General features: G+C 44.2%; 1 protein-coding gene across 4 annotated transcripts in view; it reads right to left on the bottom strand.

Annotated features, from left to right (window-relative positions):
- The window catches only part of OTOGL (otogelin like), a 280245-nt gene that overhangs the window by 101715 nt on the left and 160677 nt on the right, over nucleotides 1-17853 (bottom strand). For all 4 annotated transcript variants that reach the window (XM_063927720.1, XM_063927722.1, XM_063927721.1 and 1 more), the window contains exons 37-40: nucleotides 16342-16519; nucleotides 15065-15207; nucleotides 14079-14102; nucleotides 12582-12674 (exon numbers count right to left, since the gene is read on the bottom strand). In XM_063927720.1, coding sequence (XP_063783790.1) covers nucleotides 12582-12674; nucleotides 14079-14102; nucleotides 15065-15207; nucleotides 16342-16519 — 438 coding nt within the window. The remainder of the gene's footprint in view (nucleotides 1-12581; nucleotides 12675-14078; nucleotides 14103-15064; nucleotides 15208-16341; nucleotides 16520-17853) is intronic.

Below are 17853 nucleotides of genomic sequence, written 5' to 3' on the forward strand. Positions count from 1 at the left end.
TGACACTTCCCAATTTCCCGGCTTACGGCGATTGGAGATATTAAAACATAAGAGGGACCTATCCACATGGTATTGGTGGAGCTTCAAACTAGGAGGGCTGGAGATGTTAAACCTCCGGTCCACCGGTCTCCCACCACTTAGCTCAAGTACCTCCCCTAACGTTAAAGGAAATGGTACTAGCCCTGATTTGCTATGACCCTGAGGTACTTGAGAGCATACCCAACAATCTGTTTGGTTTAATACGTTACCCACTAAGGAGTGATAGTCACTCAATGGATGCCGGTCCATATGGATATTAAAACTGGATTGGCATTTCTTTATGCACCCATCCTCAATCAAATTGTCACAGAGCCTACAGATACAGTTTTCTTCAGCTAACAATCCATCACAATTTCTTCTATCGGATCGTTTTCTGATACTCGCCTTTGCTTGTTGGTTTGGTTGATCTTGGAAAACTACGCCTCCATCATCATAATCGGAACCCATTCCAGAACCTCTCTCGACCTCTATGGTACTCTCGCCGGAACAGACTGCTCTGGTCAACATCATGGTTAACATCAAAATCCGGATCACAGTCTCCTGGGGCAAGTCCATCTTTGAGGAGGAAATGGAGAAGAATGAGAAGGGGGAAAAAGAAATTTCAAGGGAGAGGGGATGGGAAGTGGAAAAAAAACAATAAAAGGGATTGGGGAGTCGACAACTGCTTTCGGTCTTCAAGGCTCAGGTGCCGCCTCAGTCCTCCTGGAACAGACACTCCAGTGATACAACCTCTACCGCCTGTTCCTTATCACGGGACTTCTCTGGATCAGCAACCTTTTTGCAGTGGGATGAATGGACCCAAGTCTCTCTCTCAGCAACCTTCAATGCTGTGGTGCTAGTCAATAAGACCTGGTATGGTCCTTCCCATCTATCAATAAGACAACCTGAGCGTAGAAAATTTCGTATCATTACATAATCCCCAGGTTCAATGTCATGACAATTACTATCTGGTAAATCAGGAATCACCAACTTCAGATTATCATTTTGATTCCTCAACTGCTTACTCATGTTAATCAAGTATTTTACAGTTACTTCATTGTTACATTTCAAATCATCCTGAGGGTTAATCATGACATGCGGTTGTCGACCAAACAGAATTTCAAAAGGGGACAGGTTAAGAGGGGACCTGGGAGTGGTTCTGATGCTATACAAAACAATGGGTAAAGCTTCTGGCCACGTCAATCCTGTCTCTGCCATTACTTTACTCAATTTATTTTTAATAGTGCTGTTCACTCTTTCGACCTTCGCACTCGCCTGTGGACGGTACGGAGTGTGCAGCTTGCTATCAATACCCATTAATTTACACATTCCTTGAAAGACATCACCGGTAAAATGGGTACCCCTATCACTTTCGATTATTCTAGGGATACCATATCTACATACAAATTCCTGCACAATTTTCTTAGCTGTAAACATAGCGGTATTTGTAGCTGCTGGAAATGCTTCGACCCAATTCGAGAAAACATCTATACAAACAAGTACATATTTCAAATTTCGACATGGGGGTAATTGAATGAAGTCAATTTGTATTACCTGGAAAGGGCCGCCGGCAGGTGGGATATGGGATGGTTCTGTAGGTATTGCTTTTCCAATATTCTTTCTCAGACAGGTAAGGCATGACATTGCTCTTTTACCCGCATGAGAGGAGAATCCTGGGGCGCACCAGTATGCTCTTACCAATTTGCACATCCCCTCCTTGCCTAGATGAGTCAACCCATGAGCTGCTTCAGCCAGACATGGAAGATATGCTCTGGGGGCCACTGGTTTACCATGTCCATCCGTCCAGAGCCCTGAGGACTCCTGGCCATATCCCTTTGCCTTCCAGACTGCTCTTTCCTGTGTGGAACACAAATTCTGCATCTCACACAACTTCTGTGTGTTGATGGTATTAAATACCATCAGTTGTGTGGTGTCTGTCTGTATGGGGGTAGCAGCTGCAAGCTTAGCTGCTTCGTCTGCTCGGCTGTTACCAAGTGACACTGGGTCTTGACTATATGTATGTGCTTTACATTTGATAACAGACACTCTGTCGGGTTCCTGTATCGCTGTTAGAAGCCTTTTTATATAAGCTGCATGCGCTATCGGTGTACCAGCTGCCGTCATGAAATTTCTGAGGCGCCATAGGGCTCCGAAATCATGTACTACCCCGAAGGCGTATCTAGAATCGGTGTAGATATTGGCTGACTTACCCTTAGCCAATTCACATGCTCTGGTTAGGGCGACCAGTTCAGCAACCTGGGCTGAGTGAGGTGGACCTAGTGGTTCCGCTTCTATGGTGTCTTGGTCATCTACGACTGCGTATCCAGTACACAAGTCTCCCGAGTCTGACTGTCTATGACAACTACCGTCAGTGTAGAACGTGAGTTCTGCATCTTCCAGTGGATTGTCACTGATGTCAGGCCTTGCGGTAAAATTTTGGGTCAAATATTCCATACAATCATGTGCATCTTCCTTTGTATTAAATCCTCCTTCCCCATCACTCTCACCTTCCACCCTTTGTGTCTGACCAGGCACACCTGGGAGAAATGTTGCAGGATTTAATGCGCTGCATCTCCTTATGGTGATGTTTACTGGGGCCATTAATGCCAATTCCCATCTTGTAAACCTTGCTGATGAGACGTGTCTGGTTTGGGCAGAATTCAATAAGGCAGATACTGCATGTGGTGTATGGATTGTGAGGTTGTGGCCTAGCACGACATCTTCGCTTTTTGTCACTAGCAATGCTATCGCCGCAACGCTACGCAGGCATGTGGGAAGGGATCGCGCTACCGTGTCTAGCTGAGCGCTGTAGTATGCAACTGGCCTGCTGGCATCACCGTGTTTTTGGGTTAGTACACCTGCTGCGCAACGAGCACTTTCTGTTCCGTATAGTTCAAAGGGTTTCCCATAGTCTGGCATACCTAGTGCTGGCGCCTGCGTTAGGCACTGTTTGAGTCTCTCAAATGCTGTTTCGGATTCGTCTGTATGCGAGATCCTATCAGGTTTGTTTGAGGAGACCATTTCCTGCAAAGGTAACGCCAATATGGAAAACCCTGGGATCCAATTACGGCAATACCCACACATTCCTAAAAACGTCCTGATCTGTTGCTGGGTTTGTGGCAGTGTCATGTCTCTAATGGCTTGGATTCTATCAGCGGTCAGGTGTCTCAGTCCTTGTGTTAGACAGTGTCCCAAATATTTTACCTTAGGTTGGCATAATTGCAACTTGTCTTTGGAAACCTTATGTCCTGTGTCTGAAAGATGAAACAGGAGCTGTTTCGTATCCTTCAGGGAAGCTTCCAGCGAATCTGAACACAGTAGTAAATCATCTACATACTGTATCAATACTGATCCACTCTCCGGTTGGAAAGACTGTAAACAATCATGCAAAGCCTGAGAAAATATACTTGGACTGTCTATGAAACCTTGGGGTAACCGAGTCCACGTGTATTGGACTCCTCTGTATGTGAATGCAAACAAATATTGTCTGTCAGGGTGCAGAGGTACCGAAAAGAATGCGGAGCAGAGGTCAATAACAGTGAAAAATTTGGCAGTGGGAGGAATTTGCATTAGGATGACAGCTGGATTAGGCACTACGGGGAACTGACTCTCAACTATTTTGTTAATCCCCCTTAGATCCTGCACTAGCCTGTAACCCCTCCCCCCACTCTTTTTAACAGGGAAGATGGGACTATTTGCTGTGCTGGACGTTCTTACTAGAATGCCCTGTTGTAACAAGCGCTCTATTACTGGGAAAACTCCTAACTCCACCTCTGGCTTCAGAGGATACTGTGGGATTTTTGGAGCTATCCTACCATCTTTTACTTGTACAACTACTGGAGCTACGTTTGCCATTAATCCAGTGTCCTGTCCATCTTTTGTCCAAAGTGACTCTGGTATCTGAGATGTCATCTCTTCTATTTGGGATGGATTCCTATTTGTCATAATGGGATGTGACATTAATTTTGATGGGGAGTCTAACATGTCTCGTACTTCCTGAGCGTGATTCTCAGGAATGTCCAAGAATACACCTTCAGGAGTACAATAAATGACGCAACCCATTTTACATAGTAAGTCTCTTCCCAGGAGATTGGTTGGTGCCGATGCAGCTAGCAAAAACGAATGCTTGGTATGCAAAGGCCCTATTGTAATCTCGGCTGGTTTGCTAACAGGGTAGTGCTGGACTACTCCTGTTACTCCCATGGCTGGAACTGTCCTACCAGTGGTTCTCATGCCCACTGTCGAATTTATCACTGACTTGGCCGCCCCTGTGTCTACAAGAAAGTTTAAGGTTTTACCAGCTACATCGATTGCAATCTCTGGTTCATTTCCAAGACTGGCAATCAATTTCACTGGCTGCAGATTACAGGTATGGCCACACCCCTATTGGGTATGCTGACCTCCCTGAATCCCGTTGGCAGCAACTACTTGTGGGGGAGTTAGCTGGGAACTACCAGAGGCATGCCAATCTCTGTTCGGGGGGTATCTTTTTGTTTCCCCTGTATGTGGCTCAAAACTCCGCCTCTGTGGACCCTGCTCCCAATGTCGTGTGTCGTGTCGTTGTCTAGGGGGTTGAAAAGATCTTTGTACACTCTTTGTTCTACAGTCTCGTGCATAGTGTCCCTGTTTGTTACAAGAAAAACATGTTATTACACTTGACTTACCCACAGGGTTCGGTGGTACATACGCAGGCTGCCTTGTGGTCAGCGCCTGTATACTTACTGACATCAACTTATCACTTTGCGACTCCCTGTGTCTAGTGATGTTTCTGTCGTGATCAATAGCAGCCTCTCTTAATGTGGACACCGACAGACCTCGCCAACATGGTTGCGTGGTCTGAACCCTAGTCTTTAATGTTTCCTTTAAACCATCCATCAGTACAGATACTGCTACTTCTTGGTGGTTTGGGTTGGTCCTAATGTCTTCTATTCCAGTGTACTTTGCCATTTCTAATAGTGCCCGATGAAAATATTCTGTTGCCGTTTCGGACTCTTTTTGTCTAATGGAGAATATTTTGTTCCATTTAACAACGGCTGGGAAATACTCCTTTAGCTGTAAATTTATCCTTTTTACGTTATCTTTGTTGTACACATCTGAAAGTGGTACATCTTTATCTAGTCCACAATCCGCTAAGAATTGAACTGAGTCGACATTTGAAGGTAAACAAGCTCTTAGCAGTATCTGCCAATCCTTGTTGTTGGGTTCTACAGTGTTACCTAGATCCCTGATGTATTTTTGGCTAGCAACTAAGTCTTTCCTGGGGTCAGGAAATTCGGACACTATTGTTCTTAATTCCATTCGGGAAAATGGAGTGTACATGGCAATGTTCCTTATGGGAGTGGCTCCTGATACATCTGTTTTCCCATTGGGAACTGCTATTACTCTAACAGGGTTAACTCTAACAACCTCATTCTGTGTAGATTCTACAACTTGTGGTGAAATTGTTTCAGTATAATGCATGGTGCCGTACTTACCCGTTGACACGACCTCACCTATCCCTCCGCTAGGGGCCTTTGCTAATCTCGTGGGTGTTGCTGTGCCTACTGTGGTCTCTGGTATGGTGGCCGCTAGAGAGAGAGCTGAAATTGTTGCTGGATCGTCTTCTTGATCACACTCCTGAGGAAAGTTCAAAACAGGGTACAACTTGCACGGGTTAATACTTGCATGAGTTACTTGGTTAACATCATTAACATTTACAGGGTTACTAAGTGTTTGTGTTTTACAACCCAGTGCGTTTCTCTCCGTAATCAACTTCTCTCCTGCTATGTATGGTGGTGGCGGGGCTGTGGCTATCAGTTTCCTGACTGCCCCAGATCCCGCCGCCAGAGCCAAGCCTCTCTGTATCTCACCTTCCTGTTGCCACAACTGTAAATAATCATGATGCTGAATTCGTCTCTTTGTTGATTTTATGAGACATATCCTCCTCCTTAAATTTTGTAACACTTCTGGACTGAAGCTACCTATTCTTGGGAATTTCTCCCTGTCTTGTACAGTCATTCTCTCCCATTCATCACATAAAACCTCTGTGTGACTTCCGTATTTTTCACACATGATGTACCTTGCCGACCCGACTGGTCGGTTCTCTGAATCAACCCGAACCGAGGTTGATCGCCCCCTACCTGAACAATTGGCCCCCATAATCTGCAGGTGTTGCTTACTACTCCTTTGATCTTTATATCACGGTCTTCAGCGAACCCTTACAGCAAACCAAATTATTCAAAATAGGCCGGCGGTGGCGGTTTACCGAGTACCCCACTCACTCGCCCACCTCGACCAATACGACCTGATCACACCGATATGGTGCTGGCGTACTCGATACAGGGCCCTACCAGAAACCTTCTGTTTACTGGAACATATGAGGGTTACCCGCAGGACACTTACTCTTTCCAGTAAAGGTGGGGTTGTTAGATAGTTCCTGAGTGACCAGCGAACTTCCCTTTAAAAATAAAAAATTACACAAATCACGTCAGAATGTACAAATAGCGTTTGTGACCACTTTACTCTAATGGTATTAGGTCAGATTACTAACTACTGCACACAATTACGTGCGGTACAATCGTTCAGTACATAAGCACTACCTGTTATGTACTGAGAGATCAATGGAATCGAAAATTGCGGCTGCGGATTCCTTCAGCCAGAGCTTCCAATGGCCTATATGGGTTTTAGCACCAACCCCCGGGGTTGTGCTTCTTGTACCTTTATAGCGGACCTTCTTTGTCTCCTTATGACCTCCTGGTCTTGTTCTGTACGACCTCCTGGTCTGACCTCCTGGTCTTGTATACTGGTCCGCTATACTCTAATGCTCATATTTTATTTAACCAAGGATGCCTCCTTAGCCACCGTATATGTCACTTACACGTATGTCCTACCCGATTTCTTTTTGGTTCAACCTCTAAGTTATATAAACTTATGTAATAAAAACACACTCACTCAACACATGTACACTTTCGTTTCTATATCTATTTCTGCGCATAAATTTTCTTTAGCCCAGCTGTGTTACCAATTAGGAGCAGGATCTGTTAAACTAAATTTCAAATTTTCCAAAAATAGATTTGCGTTATTTACCGCGTCGCGTTATCTACCGCTGTGCGTTACTTATCGCCTTATCACAACTTGAGCTACGTGGGCGTAACCGGACGCTACGTTGCGTAATGTACGCTGCGTGCGTCTGCCTTTGGATTGCGTACGCTAGTCTTTGTTAGAGACACGTGTACGCAAAACAAAAGATCCACCGTAACACAATTTCTTTTATCAATGTAAACGATCCCTGATCATCTACCGCGTACCCCACTGGCTTTGCCTTATCTCCCAGGCAAACCTGTGTGTTTGTCTACACTTTTAACTATTACCTCTATTCTTAAACTATGAAATAACAGCAAGTCTCTTTTAGTACTTTCTATCAACTATAAAAATTGGCAAACAGGAATAGTGATATACGAAATTGAAAAAGAAATGCAGATATATATGTATGCGTGCGTGTATACGCAAGACAGAAGAGAAATAAACAGTTTTAAAAGACACAAGCGTTTTGTTCTTACTTCCGGTTCCCGGATTCCTTCAGCACTCTTTATCTAAGTGAAGCAGACGCTTATCCCGTCAGCACTGCGAGACAACCTCCCACCCTTTGCTGGGGGATAATGTCTGCTGATCTACCTAGTGCAGATATGAGAAGGACAGGACGAGTCCCCCAATTGACAATGTTAAATTCCTTTGTCGTATAAACAACCCTTAATGAAGTCTAAGAACACAGTACGCTGTTTACTTAAGAAGTACCGTAAGGGTACGCTAGTTGCGTAACGATCGCTTAGCCGTAGGCGAGACGCTCAAGCGTCACGTTCGCTCACGGCCCAGTGATCGCAGGACAGCACGTTATTGGTGATGACTAGAGTAATGATTCGCTATGGCGTAGCGGACGCTCGAGACCACGAGGAGATCACCAGCGGCGCAGACGCTCACAACGCTATACCTTTATGTCTAAACCTTTTATCAATGAAATACACAGAATACCTTAATGTGAATACAGGGTGTAAGTGCAACCTTGTGTAACCTAACTACAAAGCTGCTTGAGCGTCACCGACGCTCAAGTGAACACTTAAAACTATAGGAAATACACAGATACTGGTTTAGGGTCCAAAGCCTATTATCTGTATTATAACTATTATACTTGCAAAAAGAATCACAGTACAAATGATACACTACAATATAACAGAGACTTCCTAACCGAATAACTATACAAGAAATACAATACAATACTATGCTGATCTAATACAATACAATACTAGTCAATGGGAGATACGAGAGAAAGAGAAGGGAGAGAGAGAGAGACGGAGAGAGAGAGATTGGCTCACAGTAAGACAATATGATTACGGAGAAAAACTTACGCACAAAGGGTATGATCGCATGCGCCTCTGGACATCCAGCTTCCCGATTATCAGCAATGAGAACCGTTTGATAAGAAGTGAAAGCTGGATGCCACAGGCCCGTCTTTTATGCTACTCACACAATGCAATCTAATGGTCCCTACAACCTCATTGTCCATTGGACGCAGGAATTCGGCTTCGCATTATAACAAAAGGTCATAGGGTGATTCATACAGGTGGGCTGTGACGATTTCAAACAGCTCAGGTGGGTGGGAAACTAGGTTTCCCGCCGCATACCTGAGTATGCGTAAATAATAGAAATGGACATAAACTTCTTATGTCCATAACTATCCGCACGAGCGATTAATACGCTCCAAACCAACACCGGAATATTGTTAATTAAATACTCTTCCGATGGGTACCAAACACTGCTGTATGATTCCTGTTAGACCCTTCGCACAATACAAAGAGGGATTCCTCCGTTCAGGGACATTCTATATTAACCAAACTTTCAGAATCTATCAAAGGGACTATGGTCTACAAACTACATTAATTGTGAAAATATGTAACGAATGAGTCGCACGCCACGGTTACATAAACTCTACCGTAAATACGCATACCGTGCGTCCGCGGGTGCACGCTATTGCGGGTATGCGCCTTCACGGGAGAGCGTACGCATGCGCAGCGCAGACCAGTGTGCGGTGCAAATATGGCAGAGTGTATGGGGATATTTTTCTGACTTTGACACGGCGGATACCACTGGGAAGTTTACCTTCGTGAGTTAGATTCCCTCACAAAGGTTGGTGACGCATTCTGTTGTGGGATGCAGTCATTTTAACCGGTTCGTTACCGTTCTTTTTTGCCCTTTCTGTGAAGATAGTGGAAGGTGAAAAGGTAAGAGTTCTGCAGCCTTGTTAGGTTCGCGACGCCATACCAGAGTTGCGTCAGGTTCAGGACATTGTCCTGCTGTCTCTGTTAAAAAAAAAAAGAAAAAAAAAAGAAACCTGAAGGTAGAAAAGGGTTTAATTGCGTTTTTCTCCGCATTCAGCTTACCTGGGTTGATATCCAGGATTGTCTTTGCCATTTCACCGGAGTGATGGCAGTATGATGGGTTTCTTTCAATAGTAAGAGCCATTGTTATTCTGTACTGAGACGCTCTCCTGATTAAGGCGAGGTCAAAAAACAAGTGGTGCAAATCGTTGTTTCTCTCTGACTGTTCTTCAACACAGGGAATGGCTGTTGTTCCCAACGACGCAGATGTCGGAGGTGGGTATCAGAGTAGATACTGAACGGTTGAGGTTCTGTGTTTTCCTGTGGAAAGAGGTCTGAGGATCCAGAGTCGGATCAGATTTGCAGTGACAATCCATCAATATGTTTCGTTGATGAAGAAGATGGTGCGGCCTAAGAGGCTTTTCGGTGAGCAGGTCAAATGCCAGAGTGGTTTGCACGGGGCCAGTTGGAAATGTGGTCCGGGTCTCACCTGCACATGCACCAGAATGTAATCCAAATGGCCAGGATATTGCTCCTGTGGTGTCTGATCAGTTCTCACCTCCTAGAGGGACGAAGGTTCGGAATCCAGGTGGAGATCCTGGTGTCCATGCATGCAGATCTCCGAGACTGGGGAGCAGTCCTTGCAAGGAAAGTATTTCCAGAGGAAAAGGTCAAGCTGGGAAGCTTGCCTGCAATAAGTTTTCTTGAATTAAGAGCTATTTTCAGTGAACATATGCTTAGTGATCTGCCCGTGTTAATTCTGTCGGACGACTTGGCAGCAGTGGTGTAAGTAAGCCGCTAGGGCGGAACAAGGAGCAAAGCGGCAATGGCAGATGCCGTAAAAGTTTTCCGCTGGGTGGAAAGACTGGTAAACGCTATATTAGTAGTTTTCGTTACGGATGTGAACGACGGAGAAATAGATTCCTCTGCAAATGCGATCTCCATCCGGGAGACATACAGTCGTCATCGAGAAGTTTCACTGAAGCGACAATTCTTTGAGGAGTGCCTCAATTGGACATGTTGGCGTCTCGCCTCAACGAGAGATCTCAGGGATATTGTTCCGGGTCAGGGGACACTCAAGCTATAGCAGTGGATGTCCTCGGGACACCTTGGGTGTTTTCAGTCGGTCTATGTGTCCCCTCCGTTTTCACTCTTCTGAAGGTGATAAACGTAAGACGAACAAAGGTTCAGGCGATCCTCATTGTTCCGGTATAAACATGAAGGGCTCGGTATCCAGTTCTTCAAGATTTACTCATAGAAGTTCCCTGGCCTCTTCCTCTACGTGAGGAACGGTTACAGCAAGATCCGGGCTGTGTTTGACGGCGTGGCGGTTGAATGCCATATCCTAGCCAGAAAGGGTATTCCCAGTGAAGTCATTTCCACTTTTCTTCAGGCTAGCACAGAGGTAATGGCAAAGCCTTACCACCGTGATTGGAGAAAATATGTGTCTTGGTGTGAATCCAAGAAGGCTACTACGGAAGCTTCAGCTGGGTCCTTCTTCTCCAAAGCAGGTGTGGGTGCAGGCCTAAAGTTAGGCTCCACTCGAGTGCGGTTTTGGCCTTATAAATTTTCTTTCAAGAAAGATTTGGCGACCTTTCCGGAGGTTCGGACCTTCGTGGAAGGAGTACTGCACATCCAACCTCCATTTGTGCCCCCATTGGCACCATGGGACCTTGCCGTGGTGTTGAGTTTTCTTGTGTCACAATGATTGGAACCTTTATGAAAGGTTGTGTTAAAATTTCTCTCTTGGAGTGTGGTCATACTTTTGGCTTTGGCGTCCGCAAGGCGGGTGTCGGAAGTAGCGGCTGGGTCTCACAAGAGCCCCTGTTTGATCTTCCAGGTGGATAGAGCGAAATTGAGAACTCGGATAATAGTTCTGCCAAAAGTGGTTTAGGTGTTTCACAGAAACCAGCCTATTTGATGCCTGTGGTTACTTAAGCATTGGCTGATTCAAGGTCTCTCGATGTAGTCAGGGCTTTGAATATTTATGTCGCCAATTTGGCTCAGATTGGGGACACAGAGGCTCTGTTTGTCCGGTATGCTCCCAGCGTGATTGGGGCGCCTGCGTCTCTGCAGTCGGTTGCACGCTAGATCTGTGATGTGATTCGGCGTGCTCGTTCTACGGTTGGATTGCCGTTACCGAATTCGGTGGTGACCCATTCTACTAGGAAGGTGGGCTTTTCTTGGGTGGATGCCCGAGGAGTCTCAGCGGTTCAACTTTGCCGAGCGGATACTTGGTCGGGTTCAAACACTTTTGCTAAGCTCTACAAGTTTGATACCCTGGCTGATGGGGACCTCATGTTGCTCAATCGGTGCTGCAGAGTCGTCCGCACTCTCCCGCCCGGTCTGGAGCTTTGGTATAAACCCCATGGTCCTTAAGGAGTCCCCAGCATCCTCTAGTACGTATGAGAAAATAGGATTTTAATACCTACCGGTAAATCCTTTTCTCTTAGTACGTAGAGGATGCTGGGCGCCCGTCCCAGTGCGTACTGTGTCTGCAGTTATTGGTTATGGTTACACTCTTGTGGTGTTTCTTTTCTATCAGGCTGTTGCTGACGTTGTGCATGCCATGACAGGCGGTGTCTTATTATTGGTTGTGTTGACACACTGGTTGTGTTACATATTCTCTCAGCATGTGGCTGTGTATTTTTCATGCCGTTGGCTGGTGTTCTATTGAATGCCACGTTCTGCGGTATATTCGTGGTGTGAGTTGGTATGACACTCACCGTGTTTAAACAATAAATTCTTTCCTCGAAATGTCCGTCTCCCTGGGCACAGTTTTCTAACTGAGGTCTGGAGGAGGGGCATAGAGGGAGGAGCCAGTTCACACCCATTCAAAGTCTTATAGTGTGCCCATGTCTCCTGCGGATCCCGTCTATACCCCATGGTCCTTACGGAGTCGCCAGCATCCTCTACGGACTAAGAGAAAAGGATTTACCGGTAGGTATTAAAATCCTATTTTTACTGTACTCCTCATTTTTATAGAATGTACTTGATAAAGGTTACATAAAATCCAATTGGTTGCTACGGGCAACATCTTCACTTGTCTACTTCTCTCTTTAGAAAGTTTGATACATTACCTAAGGTTGAATGTAAAAAAGCACACTTACAGTATGTGGTAACACTTAACAAATGCATCATATACACCTTGCCTGTACACCTGTTCCAGACATCAGTCAGATATACATACAACTGTACTACATTTGTGCTCACCCTCCTGTCCAATCGGTTTATAATCACTAGAAAGTTTGCCGTTGTCACATTTAGTTTTTTAAAACATAGTCCAGATGTACCTCCAGCGGCGACCTACAATAGGACAACACATGTCACAATACTGAAGAAAGTGCAATTGTTTTCAGGGACACTTTGCAGCCGTGCTAGATCACGTAAGCATGTCATACCAATACAGTTACAGGCCAGCTACATCCCCAAACATAACATGACCACAGGACACGATATTCCCTCTGTAGCTTGTAATTTAGAAAGTGCATAACATAGGAGAAAATAGTGACAATTATATTATGTAATCCATAAATACTGCAAAGTTGGGATGTTTCCATCCACTAGATTCAAAGTCACTAAGAGGTCTTATTATGAAATAGCGAAAAGGCTTATCTCCGGCAAAAGTGCTTCCCTATACATGGAAGGGTCACCTCTGGACTGGTAATACAAGAGCTGTTGCCGGCGGCTTGGGTTCGGGTGACCGGCGGTTGGGAGAATGCCGGTCACCATTGCCGGCAGTAGCTACTGCTGCTGTTCAGTCTCGCTGTTTTTGCCCAGCGGGATAAGAATAAAAGAGTAAAGTGAATTTTAAAAAGGCTTTATTCTTACAAGGATTTTTTTCAATTACCAATATTGTGTATATTTTTTTATGTAAATATTGTTACTAATTCATTTTTTTAATATATATTTTTAATAAATTAAAACTGAAGTTTTCCTGCACATGCATGAAGGGAAAGCCAATTAATGCATGAGGACATTCCCCTGAGACTGGTACAACAATGGGGATCTGGTCTTTAGGTCGACATACATTAAGTCGACATGGTCATTAGGTTGACATGGTCACTAGGTTGACATGATAAAGGTCAACACATGAAAATGTCCACATGAGTTTTTAAATTTTTCCCCCTTTTTTTTTACTTTTTCATACTTTATGATCCACGTGGACTACGATTGGGAATAGTAACCTCTGCCGAGCGCAGCGGAAACGGAGCGAGGCACCTTGCCCCAAGCGTGTTCGCCATGCGAGAGGACACGGTGCACTAATTGGAGTTCCCGTTCACTTTACAAAGAAAACGACACTATTTAAAAAAACAATAACAATGTTGACCTTTTTCGGTGTCGACCTAATGACCGTGTCGACCTATTCATGTGTCGACCTAGTCACCGTCAACAAATAGTGGTCGACCTAGTTACTGTCGACGCAACGATCCACATCCCAACAATGTATGCTGAATCTTACTAACAAATCATGTTGGTCATTTTCTACAGCCACACTAGAAGCGACAGAAGATCAGTTCTAATTGTAATTAAGAAATATGAACCCCTAAAATGGTTAAATTAGGCAGATTTAGGAATATGTTTAAATACTTATGGGCTATGTGACAAGATGTTAGAGATTCGGACAGCTTGCTAGGTTATATATAATATATACAGATATATACAGCATGTTTTTCTAGCATGGTGTAGTGGAGGTAAAGAACAACTCACCAGCTTTCTTATTGAATTCACACTCTAGAAATCAAAATAAACATATGTGTTTAGTGAACAATAATACTAACAAGAAGAATATCATAGCCACTGTACCCAGTTTTTCTAACTGGAAAACCATACTGGGACTCACGTACAAAATGCAGGTGTAGGCAATGGCAAACACAGGGTTATAAGGAGGGGGTTCCATAACACACACACACATTTTATATATATATATATATATATATATATATATATATATGTACAGGGGCAAACGCAGGATTTCTGGAGGGGGGGTTCCAGATGTTTGATTTTAGAGCGATTGTCACCATCCCATGATGGATACATAATTAGCATGTAAAAAGTTATGGTCTGCCCCAAACAAACTGCAGCTGATGTAATACAGCACTTCAGACATATGCTGGCCCAATGTTCACAGTATCACAGTAAGCCACTTACCAGATTCTCTCTCTGGTGTGAACATTCAGCACTCTGTCCACAGACTCACAGGGCCACCATTAAGGGGGGGACTGGCAGGACAGCGAATCCAGGCCCAGACAGAGAAGGGGCCCGCACCTGGTGGAACTAGTGGTGGTGCATTGCACCAGGGCCCGCCCCACTGCCTCTGCCCATCACTCACTGCCTCACCCTGTCACCTTGTGCCTATCACCCACTCCACTGCATTTTTCGGGGTGGCCCTGCCTATTAAGCCTGTTCTGGGCTCCACAATTTCTGATGGCAGTACTCCACAAAGTAGACCTGGTAGGAAAGTCTGCTACCACTGAGCATGTGCTGCAGCTCCATTCCACCCTTTTTACTGCATGTAGTGGCTGCTGACCAGGCTGTCGGGAAGGAGATTTCCAGGCAACTGAAACCCCACCACCACGCCCCCCTGTGTTTGTCTATGACTGAGGTCTCAGACTAATAACATTCTGACCACTGAAACTTGGGCTCTCAAGTTAAAAAAAAAAAGGTTTAAACTAAGACAGACATAAATGACTTACCAGGCTTGGAGGACATTTTTCAATATGGGCTACAATAGTTTCTTTTGGAAGTCTGACCAAGATATATGGTGCAGCGTTATAGAGAGCAATGTTATTCCCATCAAATGTGATAATGCTCAGCTCGGATAACATAGAGCACTGGCCTAAGAGAAAACATTTATATATTGTAGTTGATTGCTTGTACTGTAAATGACATATATACAAATAGAGGTACATTTCAGATGTGTTAAAAGAAAAACAAAGGAACATAGTTTAAAACTAAAGAAATGAAAAAGTTTCGCTAAACCAAAACAACCCCATAAGTTTGCTGAGTTTGCCGGACATTCTCATATTGAGCTAACACTTAACAGTTATTGTTACTCTTCTAAATCATAGGTTCTCAAACTATCTGTCCTCGGTACCGCAAACAGTTAATGTTTTCCAGGTCTCCTCACAGAATCACAAGAGAAATAATTAGCTCCACCTGTGGATCTTTAAAAACGTGTCAGTGGGTAATGAATACACCTGTGCACCTGCTAGGTGACCTGTATGGGGTCCTGAGGACCGAGTTTGAGAACCACTGTTCTAAGGCTGTGTACTACATACGGTGCAATATTTCTTTCAATTTTGACTATATAGTCAAAATCGTAAGAAAATATAGTGCATATCGCACCGTGTGTACAGTCCTTGCGATGCCGATGCACGGTCCTTAGAGATTGGCATCGCAAGGAAAACAGACTGTGCAGGCAGGCCAACATTGATTATATCGGCGGGGCCGGACTCCGACCACGTTGAATAGTAAATGTCGGGCTGTACAGCGCATTGCGCCGTGTGTACACAGCCTAAAGCATACATTAGCCACTTTGAAATGACAATGTGCCCTTTTCATAGAAAATCAGTTATTCAACTTATGGTCTATTCTGGTGAATGTTATCTTTATTACTATATGCCTAATATATTGTGGACAACAGGTAACACGAGAAACCAATACTTTCCATGTTTCTATTCACAGTTATTTTTACACAATTACAGAAAAAGCAGAAACGGACTACAAAACATTATTGATTTCCTCTGGCTATAGAAGTACCAAATATATGTACTTAATGAAGGCTTTTATAAATGATAGGGTCAGAAATAAAGGTGCATTCTGGATGTCTCATGCCCCTCCGTCGTCTGCTGAGTGGGTTGCTTTGGTGAATACTACTTCTGAGAATGGTTTGAACTCAGTGGTGCTTAACGCGCTAAGGTAACCATCATTGTGGTATATAAATAAACCATAAATCATGATGAAACCTTACATGGACATTCCCATTCTGGGCAGCAGCTGTCACTGTTCACCTGGACAGGCATTCCTCGAAAGCCACAGTCTGGTTTCTCCACATTTTTGTGGCAATTGCTTGATACGTTGTATAACATCCAGCCCATATTAATGCAAACATACTGGCTGCATGGATCCAATGGTTCAATGTACCTTGGCTGTAAATAAAAATCACAAAACAAGTTTCATTTTGTGATGAGGACATTACATGCACAACAACCATACTTTTTTTAAAATTGATTTTGTTATCAACACAGAAAGAAACCACAAAAAGAAAAAGACTCTGCGCCCGCGGATAGTGGAAATGATTGGATACGTGTGTAAGGAGGATATCTCTCAATCTCCTATCTGCAGCCGTCTATTTTAGGGCAATACTACTCCCTAAATACACCAGAATAGAAAATCACATATAAAGAGACAACGCCAATAAGAGATTAATATACCTGAATTTTTTACTGTTTTTAAAAAACACAAATTATTACAATACATTAATAGAACACCAGTCGGCATTTAAAATACAGTACAGTGTTGTGCCTGCTTGTGGTAGTTAGCGTCCTAATTCTAACTACCACAAGCCGGCACAACAGGACCCCTCAGGTAGAAGTGAGTGGGCATTTGCCCGACAGTAATCTAAATATTTAAAGTCCTGGCCAGGACTAAGGATGGTGCGATACCCGCAAAGGCACAGAAGTTTACTAAGAGTTGTGTGGCAGATGTAGGGTGATGTAGGGTCATTCTTGGTGTGGCATTTAAGATGGAATGAAGTAGGATAGAAAGTATAGATGTGCGGTTCGGCTCTCCAGAAATTTAAATCGACCTAAATTTTCTGGATCCGAACCAAAACCCAGACCAGATCTCCCGAGTAGATCCAATCTGAACTGTATCCTGGTATGGATCTTCACGCGGTTCAGAACTCTGATTTAAAATCCGAAATTTGGGTTTTGGATTGCAAAAATGATGTGATTTTAGCTGTTTTTATCATTTTTTATCAATGATTATCGATTTTTTTTATTGATAGTAAACCGAAATCTGAACCCAAACGATTTAGGGTAGTTTTGCAAAACCAAAACACAAGGATGAAATTAGAACCAAAACCAAAACACAACACTCTGCCCACATCTCTAATAGAAAAGCAAAGATATTGCCAGATCTTATCTTTTAATTACCCTCAGAGCACTCTGGGGGATCTAGTTCTTGCAGGGACATAACTAGAGGTGTGCGAGCAGAGCCGTTATGCAGGGCCCTGGGGACAACACTGTTGCTGTTGCACAGCACTTACATGTCACTTGCAGGGTGTCTAGAATAGCGTTCTGCTGCCAGTACTCTACCACAGAACCACCGATATCTACTTTTTCAAGTCGAATTTTAGATGGGACCCAGAGGAGGAGAGGGGGGGGGGGGCGAGCCGCGGGGGGACAGCCGGCGGCACCCAGAGGAGATCAGTGCAACGGAGTAGCGCTGCAGCAGGATGTCACTCCCCCGCTCGACCTCA

Source organism: Pseudophryne corroboree, chromosome 6 (assembly GCF_028390025.1).
Source record: "Pseudophryne corroboree isolate aPseCor3 chromosome 6, aPseCor3.hap2, whole genome shotgun sequence".
In the NCBI taxonomy this organism is placed as follows: Eukaryota; Metazoa; Chordata; class Amphibia; order Anura; family Myobatrachidae; genus Pseudophryne; species Pseudophryne corroboree.